We start from the raw sequence: 17,885 nt of genomic DNA on the forward strand, positions 1-17,885 counted from the left end.
AAGAGATGTAATTTACCGTATTTTATGAGGTAGCATTGAATATTTCGAAAGTGAAAAACTTGCTACAATTTAAATGAATGCTGTCTCATAGTAACTTTTTTTCCGGATGGGAATCTGTGTTAAAATCATTGAATGAAGCGTTGGTCACACCTTTGATTTTCCTCTTTCCTCACTGACCAGCTCTGATCAATCATCATGGCATCGCTCGTAACAGTGGACAATAACTCACACAGTGATTTGGTTGATGAGACCAACATAGGTGGAGCTAAAGTGTACCACTGTAATAGTGGCGATTTGATGGGAGGTCTGGGACTAGTGGTTCAAGCTGTTCTGGCATTCCTAGCATTTACATCACTTATAGGTTTGTAAAATGAACCTCTGCCAAAAGAAACTGTTAAACTGATTCTCTATGTTTCATATACATTTTTTTTTATTTTCAATAGCGATATATTCTCTAAAGTTTGCTTCACATGGGATAATCTCGTATGAAATTGTGATGGAAATATGGACTTAATTTAAGCCTCCACCAAACTTGGGACTGTGCTTCTTTATTCATGTGGAAATTCATGATATTCATCCTTTTGTTATATTCCACGGAATATAATATAGCACTACTCAGTGTTTCTATAAATAGCTTCACAAAAGATAGGTAGCAAAACATGACATATCATAACATTAGAAGCATGGTTTTACAATTATGACCATGATGACATTATATTGACTTGCTTATAGAAGCTAAAATTGATCGAAGTAGGAATGTGAATTTCTAGTCATGAATTATGAAACACTGTCCCTAGATTAGGTGAAAATGTCAGTCCAAATATCCAGCCATACATCTGTCAAGAATACACGGGACACTTATTTTACAGAAATTTCACTCTTATCTCCATCCTCTGTTTGAAAATTTTAAAAACAGGTTTTACACTGTTATAAATTGCAACTTATGGAGTAGAGAATTTTCTTCCTTAAGAATTTTGACACTCCAACTGTTAGGGCAAGGGCATGCAGTTATAAATTTGTTACTGGACCCAATACATTTGGAAGTTTAAAGGTTGGACACACTTATCTACACCATGATGTCAATCATTTGTATGCTAGTTGCATTTCCATATAGAAGTAAAAAAAAATGCCATTTTTTAATGATGAGCATTTAATCTATTTTTAGGTCACCTGAGTCACTCAGGTGACCTATTGCTATCTGTTTTCGTCCGTCGTCGTCCGTCGTGCGTCGTGTGTTAACATTTGAACATTTTCAGCTTCTTCTCTGAAACTGCTGAACCAATTTCAGCCAATTTTTGCATATGGCATCTATGTGTGAAGGGGAACAAAATTTGTGAATTTCATGGTCCCTGCCCCCCTGGGGCCTGAGGGGTGGGGCTAAAACCATCAAAATTAATGCAATCTTTAAAAATCTTCTTCTTAACTCCTGGACATCAAGCAGTCAAACTGTTGACATGATTGTAATAAGCATTGAGCCCTCTACCAAAATTGTGAAATTCATGGCCCCAGGGTCAGGGGTTCTAGTGCTAGGGCGGGGCTATATAGATCATATAGTGAAAGTGCATTATTTCTTTGAAAATCTTCTTCTCTACTCCTGAGTATTATTGAAACAAATTGAATACATAGTTATGATAAGCAAGGGTGACTCTACCAAAATTGTGAAATTCATGGCCCCAGGATCAGGGGTTCTGGTGCTAGGGTGGGGCTATATAGATCATATAGTGAAAGTGCATTATTTCTTTGAAAATCTTCTTCTCTACTCCTGGGTATTATTTAAACAAATTAAATACATAGTTATCATAAGCAAGAGTGACTCTACCAAAATTGTGAATTTCATGGCCCCAGGGTCAGGGGTTCTGATGTTAGGGCGGGGCTCTATTTATTATATAGTGAAAATGCATTAATGTTAAAAAATCTTCTTCTCTGCTTCTGGGTATTATTTAAACAAACTAAGTACATTGTTATGATAAGCAAGGACACCTCTTCCAAAATTGTGAAATTCATGGCCCCAGGGACAGGGGTTCTGGTGCTAGGGTGGGGCTATATAGCTCCTACAGTGAAGGTGAATTATTTCTTTGAAAATCTTCTTCTCTGCCCCTGAGTACTATTTAAACAAACTAAGTACATTGTTATGATACGCAAGGATGCCTCTTCTAAAATTGTGAATTTCATGGCCCCAGGGTCAAGGGTTCTGGTCAAAAGGTGGGGGGGGGGGGGGGGGGGCTCCATTGATTATATAGTGAAAAAGCAAAATTTCTTTGAAAATATTCTTTTCTGCTTCTGGTAAAAAAGCAAAGAAGCTAAGTATATAGTTATGATGAGCAAGAGTGCTTCTTCCAGAGTAGTGAATTGCATGACCCCTGGGTCAGATGTGCTGGTATAAGGGTGGGGCTGTTGATAATGTAGTGAAAATGCATTAATTCTATCAAATAATCCTGTCTGCTCCTTAATGTTAAGCAGTTAAACAAAGTGATTACTTATGATGAGCAAACTTGAAACTTCTGGTTCCAGGGTGAGAGGCTCTGGTGTTTCTCGGTGGTGAAGGGGGGGGGGGGGGGGGGGGCTCTGTTGATAATATAGTGAATCTGTAGTGAAAATGCATTATTTCTTTAAAAATCTTCTCAGCACTTGGGCATATCAGAGGCAAAAAGTGTAAAAGTTGAAATAAGGAAGGGTATTTTTACCAGATTTTTGAACATCTGGACCATTTGGTCAAGTGTTCTGGTCCTAGCCAGGGCTCAATTAATTTGCATTCTACTGAGAGGAGTTATTCCCCTTTGCCGTTTACTTTTGATAATTAATCACTGTAAATAATGTACTTGAAAAATTAATAGAATAAGAGAATTATGCAAGAATTTTTATTGTATAATACAAAAAGTATTTTCATAGTTTTAATGATCATGTGGACTTGTAAGTAATAGATAAATAAAAATGAGACAAAAATAACTTGTCTTATTAAATGTTCATCAAAGACCAAGAGAGGCCAATGTAAGAGATTACAACAAGGAATTAAAATAGTACAAAAGCACTGATAGTTTGTTAATATACTGTATGGTGATAGTGATAAATGGGGAACAGATTAGAACCTAATTTATGAACTGTTAATGAGTAGTAGACCAATTATTTTGTTGATCCTGATCACCCTATTTTTCTTGCTTTTGGGCAACAAAGCTTCACCTTTCATTTCATTTTAATACTCTATGGATCCTCTAAATTGTTGTATTGTACTCAGGTGACCGTTAAGGCCCTTGGGCCTCTTGTTTATATTCAATTTCTATCAGAGCAATCAGGGATGCAGGGATCCCAGTTTCGATTCCCTGCCCTTCCTCTTAATCATGTTAATTCTTCCTCTAAATGCTTTGAAGTGTCTTTTAAAGTGTGCATTTGTCATTTCAGTGAAAAGATACTGTGAGCCAATTTATGAAAGACGGCCTTGGAAAATATGGTAAAAAATTAGCAATGATCATATATCATTTTGTTTCTCTGTCAAGTAATATTTCAATACAGGTACCGTTAATTGATTAAATCAATTCAAGACTCTTATGTTTTTGATACTGTTCCGATGTTCATGACCAATTTTATATTCATTATAGGTTCTTTGACACATCCAAGCAAGGCTTTGGGGCCGCTGTCATCCATTTTGCAAATGTATTCTTAGCAGATATGTTTCAGGGAGATCCATGCACCTGGTACACTCTTCATATATATATATATAATGCTTTGTTCTTATTTAGAATACTTTATGTTACTGCTACGCATGTTGTTTTAAAGTGCCACACATATGATGAAAAATGTAATTCTGATATTTGTATTGAGTGATTTGCTACATGTAATTTTTCTCATTATTTTATGAACTCATTTAAAACAATATTATATAGATATAGAAATTATAACATAGTAAATTCAAATGTAAGGCTGATGCTATATAAAGGACAAGTGTTTGCTATATTACAGAAAATAATCTCATCTACACATGTGAGTTATGGCTAGGGATAGGCGTTTCTATGCAAATGAGCTAATAAAAACGCATAAGAGGTATATTTATTATTCAGAGAAAGTTTTGATTTATTTTCTTATGCATACTTAGTACCCTTGATATGTTATAGCCAGCACACATTATGACTCATATTATGACGTCACTGATCTTACCTACTGGAGATAATATAACACATCAGCAAAACAGCTTCAGCGCAAGGGATTACCCTATTCATTTTTACATAAAAATTGTGTAATGCTAAGAAGAATATTCTATAGAATAATAAAACTGCTGCACAATCCTAGGCATTTTCTCATTTGATCGGAATTTGAGGAAACTTAATATACCGGACTGTTTTACCCTTATTCAACTTAAAACTTTACAAACAGAAATTATACAACTGAGCTGTTGATATTTGTGCAGCAATACCAGCAAACTTTGGAATATTTTGTTTCTAAATATACCTTGTTTCAGTGAAATAAAATAGAGCGTGCCCTTGCGCTGAAGCATTTTTGTTGATGTCCATTATAATTTTGTGTAGTAAAGAACAATGATGTCATAATATGACGTCATAATGTGTACTGGCTATCTCATGTCGTGGGTACCAAGTATGTATTTGACAATAAGTTTTAACTTTCTCTGTATTATAGATATAGTCCTTAGGTATTTTAATTAGTTTATTTGCATAGAAATGCCTATACCTAGCCTTAACTCACCTGCGTATTGAAAATGTTGCCCTCTTTAAATTACATATAAGCAGACTTTTTAGTGAGGATTCAATTTTGGCATTATTAGCGAGGGTTTTGAGCTTGCTAAAATTAAATATTGCTAATAATTTGATCCGTATAGGTTATTATAGCTATCTTTCTTTTTAATGTAAAATCGCTAAAATTACTTCTTGCTAAAAATACATGTATATACCAATTTTTTGGGATAAATCACTAGATTTGCATCTCACTAAAAATTCTACTTAATACCAGTGTATACGGTTTATATTTGTTGAGCACAGTCATGTAAATATTTTTATTGTTGAGATAGATTTAGATGATACACCCTGTGTCCATTTCTTTAGGTATTTTGTGAGCTTCATACTGGATTCTACAATTGGCTTGTTTGTGATTTACATTGGTCTCAAGCTTACTCAAGTTATTGTACGAAAGCTCAAGTGGGATTCACTTAAGTTTGGAGAATATGGTAAGTGTTTATAAATATCGTACACAAAGGTAAAACCAACAAACTTTTAATTATAATAATAAAAAAAATACATGTGTTTATAATGGAAATCATGTAGACAAATAGTTGATTTTTAATTGAGAATGTGGAACACATTTGATGCTGGCAAAAGAGTGTGATGAATTATTCATTCTTAGTGCCTGACATATAGTGTACGTGATTAGATAAATATAAGCACAGACCGTATATTTCCGCTGTAGGGAATCCCCCCGCATGCAGCACCTGGGTAGGACAGTGTGCCCTGTATATCCTCGTGATGATCCTAGAGAAAATCCTAATGACACTTCTGATTCAGTTTGACTTCTGGAAGAAGGTAACTTCACAAAATTTGATACTGTAGTAAGTTCATCAAACTGTGCTGACTGTGCCTGTTCAAAATAAAGCTGTGTTGTAAAAGATGTAGAGGACTATGAAAATGAAGGAAAGTTGCTGATTTACGGGGAAAAAAATTACAGACTTTTTTATTTAAAACAAATCAAATTATAGAAAATTTAGGAAGTGATGGGACTCAACTGAGTGACTGAAGTTAAAGATTTTTTTTATGTCTGTCTGCGTTGTCTAGCTGTTTGTATGTGTCCATTTATAAAAAGTCATGCTTAGTTATAGTTATTGGAGATGAGTATAGCTATATGTACTATAAATAACCGTTTAATTATATAAGAGTGTTGCTTTATTATCAATAGGTGAGGAAATTTTTAATGTCACCCATTAAGGACCCCAAAGTGGAGCTGGTGATTGTGATGTTCATAGTCCCACTAGTGGTTAATGTAAGTAAAAATGAATAACAATATAAACACAGTGCAAAACTTCCTTCAATACCAGCTGGTGTTGTATTCTCATAGGAGAACAATATTGATAAACTTGATAATGTTGTGGTAGTAAGGCAGGTTCAATAGCCGATGGCCAGATAGCTCGGTTGGTACATGTAGAGCACCTGACCGGAGATTCTGGTGCCGTGGGTTTGAATCCTGGTCTGGTCCATCACATTTCCTTTCCTGTTACAATATTTACATTATAGCAATGTATTGCCTTGAAGATTCCTTTGTGACAAATTCTCCTAAAATGATGAACTACCACAGACACAACTATACAACTTTTCTTTCAGCAGCACACAATTAAGTGAAAAATGATTCTTCCAAAGTTTATTAATTTTTGTGTATTTTAATGTTAAAGTTGGTAATTTAAATACAAATAATGACTTTCATGTTTTGAAGATTATGAAGCTTTTCACACTGTGAAAGTGAAAGATGTTTATTTTAAGTGGAATTACCTTGTGAACATTACCAGAGCTTATTTTTCACCTGTATTTCAGGCTTTTATTTTTTGGGTGGTAGACAACTTCCTGAAAAGAAAAATTAAGGGCACCAAGACAATATATGTCAGTGATGTAGAGACAAGCGTAAAATACAATAGAAACAAAGACGAGGCTCGGTGCTACAACAGAATTGAAAAATGCGACGATTATTTTGAATCAGATTTAATGGCTTCTACAGATGATGAACCAGATCTACGATATCGAAATACGGATGGGACAGAAAAATTACTAGCATGATAAAAATAGATTTTTTCAACAAAATGAGGGCAAATAATCCCATGATTCATTGTTCTTCTGTTAAGTGAATGTAGTGAATTGTTATGTGATGTGGTTGATTTTTTAATAGTAACCTAAATATTTGTTCTTTTTACAAAGATATGAAATTTGAGGGTTTATTATTACATGTATTTAATGTAGAATGCCTATGCGCATTTGACCATTTGGGAAATTAGATCTCCAGTGTTTTAAAAGTTACAAAATTAACTCTTTCCATATCTGAATTACTACTAAATTTCTTTTTATCTACTTGTGGGTGTTTAATTTCATTTTTTTTCCCATAATTGCAAAGCAACCTCTAGGTTCTGTTAATTGACAACCCCCTTTGAATTTTGGGAATTCCATTCACCAGTCCCACAAAGAACCCAGCCAACTTTAAGTTACCTCAATAAACAGTTTATGGTCCCTTGTTTCATTCACCAATATTCTCCCTAAGAGGCTTCCCACTAAGCACTAGACAATTTTTTCTTGTATTTTATAGTGCTTCAATTTGCCAAAACAGTTCATATGATTTGATGGTGTCATATTTCATTTGCCGGTGTTGATTTTGTAGTGATTTTAAATTAGATGAATTTGCTGTACAGAAATGTTAAAGTGATTCATGGACAGATAGTATTGATATTTATTTAGTGCCATTCTTCCATGTCTCATTTTGGATATTTATTCTGTTTTTGGACTGTTTCATGTAGAATGGTGTTTATGCTTAAATGTATTTTTTTCCCCAGTCAAATTTCTTAGGGAAAAAAGTTTGGACTTTAAACAAAAACATTTCTCATGTTTTATCTATAAGCACAACTGTGTACCCTTCAAAAATATCAAGATAAAATACATGTCTTGAAATCCATGTTACAATTATTGTTTTAAATTTGTCTATTTGCACTGTAGTTTAAAACTGCATCATCTGTATAAAATGCTGAACATTGTTCTTACAGTGGATTCTGATTAACTTTCTAGGTCTTAGTTTTGGTGGTGTGTTAAATCTGTTGATGTACATGTACTTAGTGTGGTGTTATGAACATTATTGTGTGAACTGTATCTATTTTATTGTTGAATATGGAATAATCCTGTAATTATATATGTATGTATTTATTGACCATGATTCTCTACATGGAAATACACTGTACATTTACATGTGAGTGAAAACTATATCTATTTATTTATCAGCTGTCTTTATATCAACAAAGACTTTCAACAGAAAGCTACTTGACACTGTATATGTACATTATTTATTCTTTAAGTTGTCAACAAGACTACAATTCTGTCTTCACTGTGTGATTATGACAAACTCAATACATAAAGAATGTTCACTTATCTACTCAGTAATGATATTAAATTTACATATTTTTTATTAAGTTAATACACAACAGTATTTCACCAGTAATCACATATACACATATTGTTTGGACACAAAATATTTATCACATGTACTTTCTGACCTACTCCTTCAGATTGTATACAGTAAAACTAGGTTATAAAGAACCCACTTATAAGGAAATCTTAGTTAGAAGGATTTTTGTTTAATTCTGTAGGAGACTTAAATTTTACCATATTCTTTATACTGATTTAAAGAATTTCACTAACTAAAATATTCAAAGTCCCAGTGACTTCCTTGTCACCAAGTTTTACTGTATAATCATCAAATAAATATATTTAACACTGATTTAAAACCTGAAGAATATAAGAACACAACAAGTTATTCCAAGGCATGACCTGTATATCTTTGGTATATTTTGTATATTTCTTTTATAAATACATGTAGTGTACTTTAAGAGTTTCAGATTGTTGAATCCTGCATTTATTTCTTTAAAAATTGAGGATCACTTGCAGGAAAGCTAACTAAGGCAGAATAGTCCTTCAGTTAAATGTAATGAAATTTTTATGAAATTCTGACAATTTCTTAACAAGATGGATATACAGGTGAAATTGAAGAAAATTAAATGTACTATAAGCAACAAAATTTAAGACAAATTAAAAAATTTTATAAAAGAATACTCAAATTTAGAGTAATTTCTTTTGGCCAAGTATCAGACCCCCGTAACTTTATTTGATAGATTACTGTTATCTCCCTATTGAAGCTGATATAGAAGCTCTATGTGTAACTCAGTTCTGGGTAAAGACTCCCTACTTGAAGAATGCTGGTAATTTGGTTACAGAAAATGATACTTGTACATGTTCATGTTTTTTTTTTAAGTTGAAGATCAGTGAATCTGAGATGACAAAAGCATTATTTACATTTATTTCTCACAGATATGCTTGTAATTTTTATGTATCCTAAGTAGAAATTTTACTTCTTTCATTATTTATGAAAATATTTTTTTCATTTGAAGATATATAATCTAGTGAAGTTCCACACAATAAAGTTCTTGCAAATGAAATGTAATTTACCATACACCCTATTCAAAAGTTTATTTTGTATTCGGCTATTTCCTTTCTATTTCTGCCAAGAAAAAGACAAACAAGCAAACGATCTTAAGCTGAATTCTCAGTCTATGTTTATGTATAGTACCTGCCACTCAAATAGTGTTACTTCTGTTGGAAGCAATTCCATTTTAATATCAATTGCCTCAAGCAATTATCTCTATTTCAATTTCTTCTTTCTTAATGTGTTATTTTATTTTACTTTCTGCAATATTAACTCTTTGAATTCCATCCACGATAAATGATACTTGTGTATTCATTTTTGTATTTTTTTTTCATTTGAAATGGATACAATATTTATATATTACATTTATATATGTCAAAAACCTACATAAGTTTTATTGCATGTATTCTTATTTGTGATACATAAAAAACTTTTAACTTTAATTGTAACAAGGAGAATAGTATAATGTTATACTAATTCAGATTTGGAACATATTTATCACCTTAAAACATATCTAAGTAATACAGAGGGCATTTCCTAAATTTATGCTTCAGTCACTTTAATTAGCACAGAATTTTATTTGACATGTTATACTCTTAACATGTTTTGTTATTACATGTAATTAAGACTTAAATCATTATTTTAATTTTAAATGAGAAATCCACTCGTTTTACAATTCATTTAATAGTTATAAAATTATCAATATTTATTCTTAAAAATGCCCCCCTTTTCAATGTACCTGTATATCATTAATTTGTAGATAAGTACATTGACACTTTTCCCATTATACATGTATTTATATTTTTTAATTGAGATTTTTGACCTTTAAAATAAAAATAATTCTTAAAACTGTTGTATTAATAATCAGTCCTCGGCCTGAGTTTTGTTTTCTGCACTCATTTTAATTTTTACATATGCATGTACAAATACATTGTATAAGTAATGTAGATACTTGTACTGTATTAAATAGCATAAATCATTCAGACAGGTTATGTAGTTCAGTGTTAAAAGTGACTGTGCATAAGCCTTTTTTTTTTTAAATATAACCTAGCTGAAGCTTGTTCAATCAAAGTTATCAATTACCTGAATATGCTGTGCGTGTTTACATGACTTTAAAAAGAATAAATTGTTTTAAGTTATGAAGTTTGATGTCCATTTTTTTTACATGCCTATAATGTAGCAAATTGCTATAGCTATATTGTTCAAACAAGAACTCAGAGATTTTCATTTTTTTGTGATTGTCTGCTTAAAACATATTCTTATTCTACACAAAAGTACTCTGAAGTTGATACTAAAGAGATTCTGTAGTTCCTCTTTATCACTGTTTATGTAGTCTGAGACCAGGCTTTCCAACAATCTATTGGAATTTCAATGGGCTCTAACTGTGCTCCTTTGTTAAAGCTGAACACAACTCATAAAAGGAATTTATCTAAAATATTCCATTATTCACTCGGTTGCTAATAAATCTTTTTCTCCAGAACCACTGGGCAGATTATCACCAAGATTACACATAAGGATGAGGATTTGTTTTAGATCAAAACTTGTTCAAGGCATCACCCTGGGGCAAAGGGCATTCTGAAGGTCACTTCAAAGTTGACCCAAAATTATGTTTTGTTAAAACGTTGATATTTTGCTTTTTTGCTTACTATAAGGACTAAGATCATAGAATCTTGTCAGTTGATGCATCTTAGGACCTTGTATCATGTTGACTTAAAAGTAAGTCATGGTGACCTACTTTTTGAATTTTGCAGGCATTTAATGTTTTCAAATTGATTTAGAGGCATATTTTGGACATTAAGGGCCTATGATCATCAAACTTTGTCAGTTAATGCATCTTACTCTTAGGTCCTTGGAGTATGACAACTGAAAAATAGGTCACTGTGACCTACTTTTTTAATTTATGGCTACCGGTATTCATTTTCAAAACATTTAAGATCATTATTTCAGATACTGAGAGGTTTAAAATCATCAAACCATGTAAGTTGATGCATCTTGGGGCCTTAAAACACATTTATCAAAAAGGAGGTCAGAGTGACCTACTTTTTAAATTTTGCAGGCATTCAGTTTCAAATATTTAAGAAGCATTTTTTGGACACTTTAAGACCTAAGATCGTCAAACTTTGTCAGTTGCATCATGGGTCCTCAGAGAATGTCAACTGAAAAGTAGGTCACTGTGACCTATTTTGAAATTTTATGGCTATCTTTAAATATATCAGGAACTAATTGGCTTAGAATCATCAAACTTTGTCAGTTCATGCATCTTGAGACTTCAAAGTAGGTCAATTGAAAAGTAGGTCACCGTGAACGGTAACGAACTGATCAGTCTAAAAAGAAGAAATAATACAAACGATACAAATCTGTGAACAATGTTAAAAACGCCGTCTCTAGAAATTCCAGATATGGTATCAGGTGCCTAGGAGGAGTAAGCATCCCCTGTCGACCGGTCACACCCGCCGTGAGCCCCATGTATTGGTCAGGAAGACGGAATATTCCATAGTCAAATTAAGTATAAAAATAAAAGCCTAGCAGTTGTTTTGAAATATGTCATTCAAATGATGGGTTATATTTGGGAACAAGGTTGGTATAACGACCAAAGAAATTACAAAATACTGACTTTAAACGAGGTTGTTGAAACCCCTGTAATATCAACCTACCTGTCATTAGCCTGCCTAGAATATAAAAATTGAGCATGCTTTTGAGTATCGAATATAAGTTGGGAGAAATAAACACTATATGTAGATGATAACGGAGTATTAGTATCGGAGATACAGGGCGGGGCTTAAGGCGAGAGCGATAGCTCGAGCCGGGCCCCGCCCTGTATCTCCGATACAGTAGGAAACGAGTATTCTAAATGACTTGTGACATGACCTTTCTTATGACCTCGCTAATTTACATGTGTATTTGGGTATATATCTCTCAACTAATCAGATGATTTTGCAGAAAGTCGATTTAGTACCCAATTTTTAGCAATCGCAACTGAAATGGATGTGCAGGTATCTATCAATTTATATAATTATAATTAGGAGATGCATTATATAATGTGTTTTCCCAAAAATTTAATTTATATTTGATTGCGTAGGTTTTTTCCTTTCTAATTCGCTCTTGCTCACTTTTTTTAAAATCTAAGCTACGAATTTAGTGCAAAACATTTTGGTACATAAGAATCATAAATGGGAATGTATTTGAAGCAAAAATGTTTCGGGGAGGTTGTATTCTGAGAGAAATGTCCGACAATGTCACCGACCGGTCGTCATACATGTGTATACAAAATTCTTGGCTCCAAATTGAAATAAACAGATGTAAGAAAGGGGACATATTACCTTCATGTTTGAAACAAAATGTAGAGGAACCAAAGGCAGATCCAGCACTCACTCGCGCGCGTCGGTATCCCCCCCCCCCCCCCTTTTCGAGATTTTTTTTTTCTTTTTTGGTTTTCGTAAATTATGTTTGCTAAATTAAACTTGTATATTACACTTTTAATTTATAAACACGAAACGATCACGCACAGATAGTGTCAGGCCTGATTATGAATCTACCCCCCCCCCCCCCCACGAAACCCCCGATTTTCCAGTTTGGACATTTTTTTTTTCGAAGAAAACCATTTGTGTACTGCCCAAACTCCCTCCTTTCTAAAATTTTTGAATCCGCCACTGGTAACTTTACGTTGTAAAATTCTATTCTTAATTCATCTCAAATTTTGAATAAATACTAACAGCGCTATCATGCGATTTGATTGATTCTTATGTCTATATCATTTAAGATACGGATTCAGTTATCAGTCATCGCTAAAAATAAACCGTACTGTATCGTTGATATTTTGCAGATACAGAACAGTTTCTGCTTATTTGCATAAGAAACGCCCACTAAAAGTGTTCTGTATCGCAGTTATTGTACGGCTGACTTCAAGGGAAAACTCGCCGGGTCATGTCACAATTGATAAAATGTCATCGATATACCTGAATGTTTCTAATAAAACCTCTGTATATGAAACAGATGTACCAGACTCTGTGGTGTCTTATTTCGAGTTCACTGGGAAAAAATGAATATTGTTAATTGATAACACATATAACAAATATTCAAACTGAATGCGACAGCAGAACATCTTTCCATGTAAAAAATTAATTTTGAATACATTCTGCTTATAAGAATTCAAAATTAAACTTTTACATGGAAACTGAATGAAATTTAAGTCTGCGTGCGCGTGGAAATTCCAACAGATTGAAAAACAGACATCATATATATAGATACTGTTAGTGGGGAACTTAAAACGATTTAATATCAACTTTGGTGTACATGTTTGTAGAATCTGAATGATTTTCAACTAAGTTGTAACGTAGGTGACCAATCACAAAATACATGATGAAAATTTCCGAGTTCCATGTTTATTGAATAACTAGTTGTCTATATAATGTCAAACAGCTGGACTGTAATTTTTCGTGAGGAATGGTTGTTTAAAGTGTATCCAAATTTGATTAGCATCACTTTTCGAACATGTTATTGCATGATACTGCTTAAGAATTTTCTCCTTCTCTAGCTGCTGTTGTATTAAAAAGGGCTTCTTACATGTGGTATGACATTTACCATTTCCTGCCGTATACTACCTGTATCTTTGTATGTAAGGACTTTTGTGGAGATTAGGAATTCAGTATTAGGTAGGGTAATTCAAACTCATTTGTTTTGAATAATGGAAGTATTTGATTTGTAGATGTTGAAGAAGTTCTTCCTTTGAAGTGAGCTCTATGAGCATGAATTGGATATCATAACCATTTGTTGAATTAAACCATGCAGCAGGAAATTTTAATTTTATTTCAGAATTTGTTTCATAAATAATTCTGAATAAAAATTATGCCAGGAGAATTGCCGGATGATAAATAAATATTAAATCAAAAAACAGCATGTAAATAAAATGGTTAAAAAACTGAAAAGTTTTTAAAGAATGATTTCTTTAATCCTTATTTTTTAACTTGTTGGAAATCAAAATCTATAACAATGGATTAGTACTATTTTGCTTATGGAATATAACTATATGAATGCATATTTATATAAAGATGCATTGGATCTTTTTCGTTATATACATGTACTATTTATTTACTACTCAAACTATTCAATAGATCAGACAAAAGCCTGCTAATTTGATTTGGACAATACTCTTCTTGTGAAAGATCATAGGTCTGTTGGTTAGAATGGGTCAACTCGATCAAACTTTGAAAAGTATAATGCATAATATCAACAGGCGGATCCAGGAAAACACTAAATATTCTTTTCATCGTCCTTCCTTCGGTATTGTTTGCTTTTAACATCAAACGTTGAAAAAGAATTCTATTGACCTCGCAAAATGGGCTCGAATAGCTGACATCTTCATCAGATACCAGATCCAAGGTTAAAATGACTAGGAACCTTTGGTATTTTTCAAAACAATTAGAAATCCATAGGTCCCTGTTTTTAAAAATGTCCATTTCACATTTTTCGGGAATGACAAGGCGGCCATTACTCTTGGACTGTACTTCATTTAAAAGCTGTAGAATCCTAGCATCTCCATGATTAGGCATTGCAACTACTACTAGGTCTTTATCCAACTGATGTGAAAGCCCTGGAACTGGAAGAAAACATTTCTTATTTTAGTATTCTGAATACTGAAAACGTACTTATTTTAGAGGTAATCCTATTTTACCGCGCTACTTCTTGTCCACTAATTAAAAACACGTGTATATTTGATCAAAACAAATAAATATAGAAGCTTAGCTCCAAATGCACTAATCATGATTACGCTAATTATCGAAGAGGAAGATTATGCTAAATTTTGAATGCGCTAATTTATATGCGTTTACAGTAATATATGTCATTTGCTTAAACTTTGATTGAGAAAAACCATATATGCTCTAAAATCACATGACAAAATAATCATACTCATCGGAGATTCCATCAAACTCTCTATAGATGATGCATCGGGAGTGATATTTAGCATCGTTTTCGCTTCCCGCCTGTTTCGATAAAAGTAAAACCAAACAACAAATGCAATCAACAATATTGTGAGAAAAAAAGCCACAAATATCGTGTAGGCAAGTGATGAGGGTTGAAAGGATGATGTGCTGGGTAGAGACTTTTGCTTTGTTGTTTGGAGGCTATAAGTCGGTGTAGTCGAAAGAGACAATGTTGGCATCACTGAAATAGAAAAAAATATATGATTTCATAGGATTACATAGTTTACGTTTTGCAAAACTGACTTTGTCGGCATACACATTTTGTAAAAGTAATAAGAAGAATATGAAAGAAAATATTCAGAGAATTTCAAACGAAACACTTCGAAAGATTTACTCACCAATGGGCTGACAAAAGTTGAAATCGTCAATTTTAGTCTGGATCTATCAATTAAAAAAATATGTTTCATTTTAACCGTATTTCATTGAAATAATTGTTTGATTCATACGCGTATAATCTCGAAAATACAAGAAAATGTCATAAGATCAAATAGTAACTTTAAATCATTTTCTCATTTGAAAATACCCAAACGATGATGCTTTGGTTATGAGGAATTGCTGCAAAACTGAAGTTTTTCTGACAAATAGTCTGAAATTAAATAAAGGATTGCATATTTTTATAAGTACAATAGTATTTAAATTCATTAATATCAATGCCTTTTCAAAGAATTTAAAAAGTACAGTAAAAGTATTTACCTTATAATCACTGCATTTTATGGTGCCGCTGGCCAGGATTGTTGTAATATTCCCTACATAAATGGAAGCCGTAGGATTCCACCGAAGGCGTTCAGCAGTTTTTCTACATTTAACATTTTGAAAAGTTATTTCTGCTTGAATATCATACGTGGTGCCTCCGTATTTCCTCTCAGCAAAGTTTATTCTTGAGCAAGTACATAGTATCGACACAGAGTCTAAAAGATAAACAAGACAAAGTAGTAAATAATTTTTAAACAGAAAAGATAAAAAAAAAAAAAAAAGCAAACGTTTTATATGTGGTATCTTGCTTAAGGATGTCAAGTGATTAATTACAATGAATCTTTTGCCTATAAGTCAGATACTGGAAAAGAAATTCAGAGTGTAAATTATGAAGAATCCACACTAAATGATGTTCAGGAAATACGTTCAGGTAGACCATGGCCGAGACATCAAACGAATACATAGCAGTTATTATAGAGAATTATCAAACCTGACTCTGTGGTTCCAGTTATCTGGGCAGATGATAGCACACTTGAAGTAAGGAGTAACAACAACATGGCTAATATATTCCGACCAGGTCTGGGAATAGAAATAGAAGTAGTATTTTTTCCGTTGTAAAAGTGACATCCATAACAATTAAAAACCAGGAAAGCCTGCAGATGGACATTTCTACTGTTTTAATATTTACTGTTATAATCATATCGATAATCCAATGAGGGACATTTCTGGATTGGTTCCTAGCTTCCGAGAGATTTTCATACCAGTTTTCCAAGTTGTTTTTATTTAACTTTCTATATGCCTACATACTGAAAGGTGAACCAGCTTTTCTTATTCAAAAGAATATAACACTTGTTTATGTTTTTATAATCTACTTTAAACCCCACTCAGTCAATTAAAGCAGGAATTACTAATACTTTTTCTTGCTACAGAAATACATGGTTTCCAACAGGGAACGCTTGTATATTTTAGCTTTCTTAAATGAGGGGATATAAGTACCTATATATACTCCATTAGTAATGGCTATTTTACCTATTTTACGGTATGAATCTGTCCCTCAAATTCTGATTCTGGGCCAACCGTGATTTTGCCTCTTATTGTTGAACCCAGATTCATAAAACTCCAATAAGCCAACACGCGTTGTAGTTTTAGTACTTTTATATAGAATCAGCATGGAACATACTTTTACATGAGTTTGGGGTGTATCAGCACCGAAGGTCTGATTCCAACTGACTATAATTTTTAACAACAAAACATACATATTGAACAATGATAGAACAAAATAAAAGGATTAACAATAAGTATTAAGAAATCAAGCATTAAACAATTATTGAGCGAATGATGACATTTTAGCGACATGATATAATAGAATTAAAGTAGATGAAAGATTAAGTGTCAATAAATATAAACAGAAGTCAATTAAGGTATTAAGTGTCCATCTCTGATTGTGCCTCGGGTGGGATTAAGGCTGTGCGGAATTTATAGAATTTAACACATTTGCGGAAATATACGAAAAGTTTTAATAACAATTTACACAAGTTCCGAAAAGTTAATTCACATAGTAATTTATGATATTTCCAAAAAGGTCATATTTTACACCGTAACACCTACCTTATATTATGTATCTGTTCACAAGGACCCCACCTTTTTACCAGGTATAGTTCTTGCGGGTTACTTTAAAACCTGCCATATTTAGATCCACACCAGTACTAAGACAACTTCAATTCATTCTCTTTTCAATAAATTCATCACAGTGAGGAAATTCCAATGTCAAAACAATTAAAGCAATTGGTCAAAATGTAAACATTTTTTAAAAATGTTTTGTCCGCTCTTCTTAAAACACATGTGTACAAGTATATTTAAAGGGACAGGCATTGCATGACACGGAGTACTTATAATATCATTGAGCTTTAATTGGATAATAACTCTTAATTGTATAGACATCCAAAACCAGTAATTTTATTGAAAATAAATCTCAAAGAATTCGATCAAATCGGAACTTGGTAAATTATTCTTTTTTTTCTTTGAAAGTTCTTTTTCACACTAAAGGGA

The 17,885-nt window shown here is 32.7% G+C and overlaps 1 protein-coding gene across 1 annotated transcript in view; it reads left to right on the forward strand.

Moving 5' to 3' along the window:
- The window catches only part of LOC133203583 (store-operated calcium entry regulator STIMATE-like), a 7,652-nt gene extending 11 nt beyond the window's left edge, over nucleotides 1-7,641 (forward strand). Inside the window, exons 1-7 of the mRNA XM_061339355.1 lie at nucleotides 1-361; nucleotides 3,397-3,445; nucleotides 3,594-3,689; nucleotides 5,049-5,170; nucleotides 5,410-5,522; nucleotides 5,893-5,976; nucleotides 6,522-7,641. The exon at nucleotides 1-361 is cut by the window's left edge and continues 11 nt beyond it. Of these exons, the coding sequence (XP_061195339.1) occupies nucleotides 196-361; nucleotides 3,397-3,445; nucleotides 3,594-3,689; nucleotides 5,049-5,170; nucleotides 5,410-5,522; nucleotides 5,893-5,976; nucleotides 6,522-6,761 (870 nt within the window). The 5' untranslated portion in view covers nucleotides 1-195 and the 3' untranslated portion in view covers nucleotides 6,762-7,641. The remainder of the gene's footprint in view (nucleotides 362-3,396; nucleotides 3,446-3,593; nucleotides 3,690-5,048; nucleotides 5,171-5,409; nucleotides 5,523-5,892; nucleotides 5,977-6,521) is intronic.
- Nucleotides 7,642-17,885: the final 10,244 nt, after the last annotated feature.

Source organism: Saccostrea echinata, unplaced genomic scaffold (genome assembly GCF_033153115.1).
Source record: "Saccostrea echinata isolate AGI-Se365-2 ecotype Australia unplaced genomic scaffold, CSIRO_AGI_Sech_v1 ptg000051l, whole genome shotgun sequence".
Taxonomy (NCBI): domain Eukaryota; kingdom Metazoa; phylum Mollusca; class Bivalvia; order Ostreida; family Ostreidae; genus Saccostrea; species Saccostrea echinata.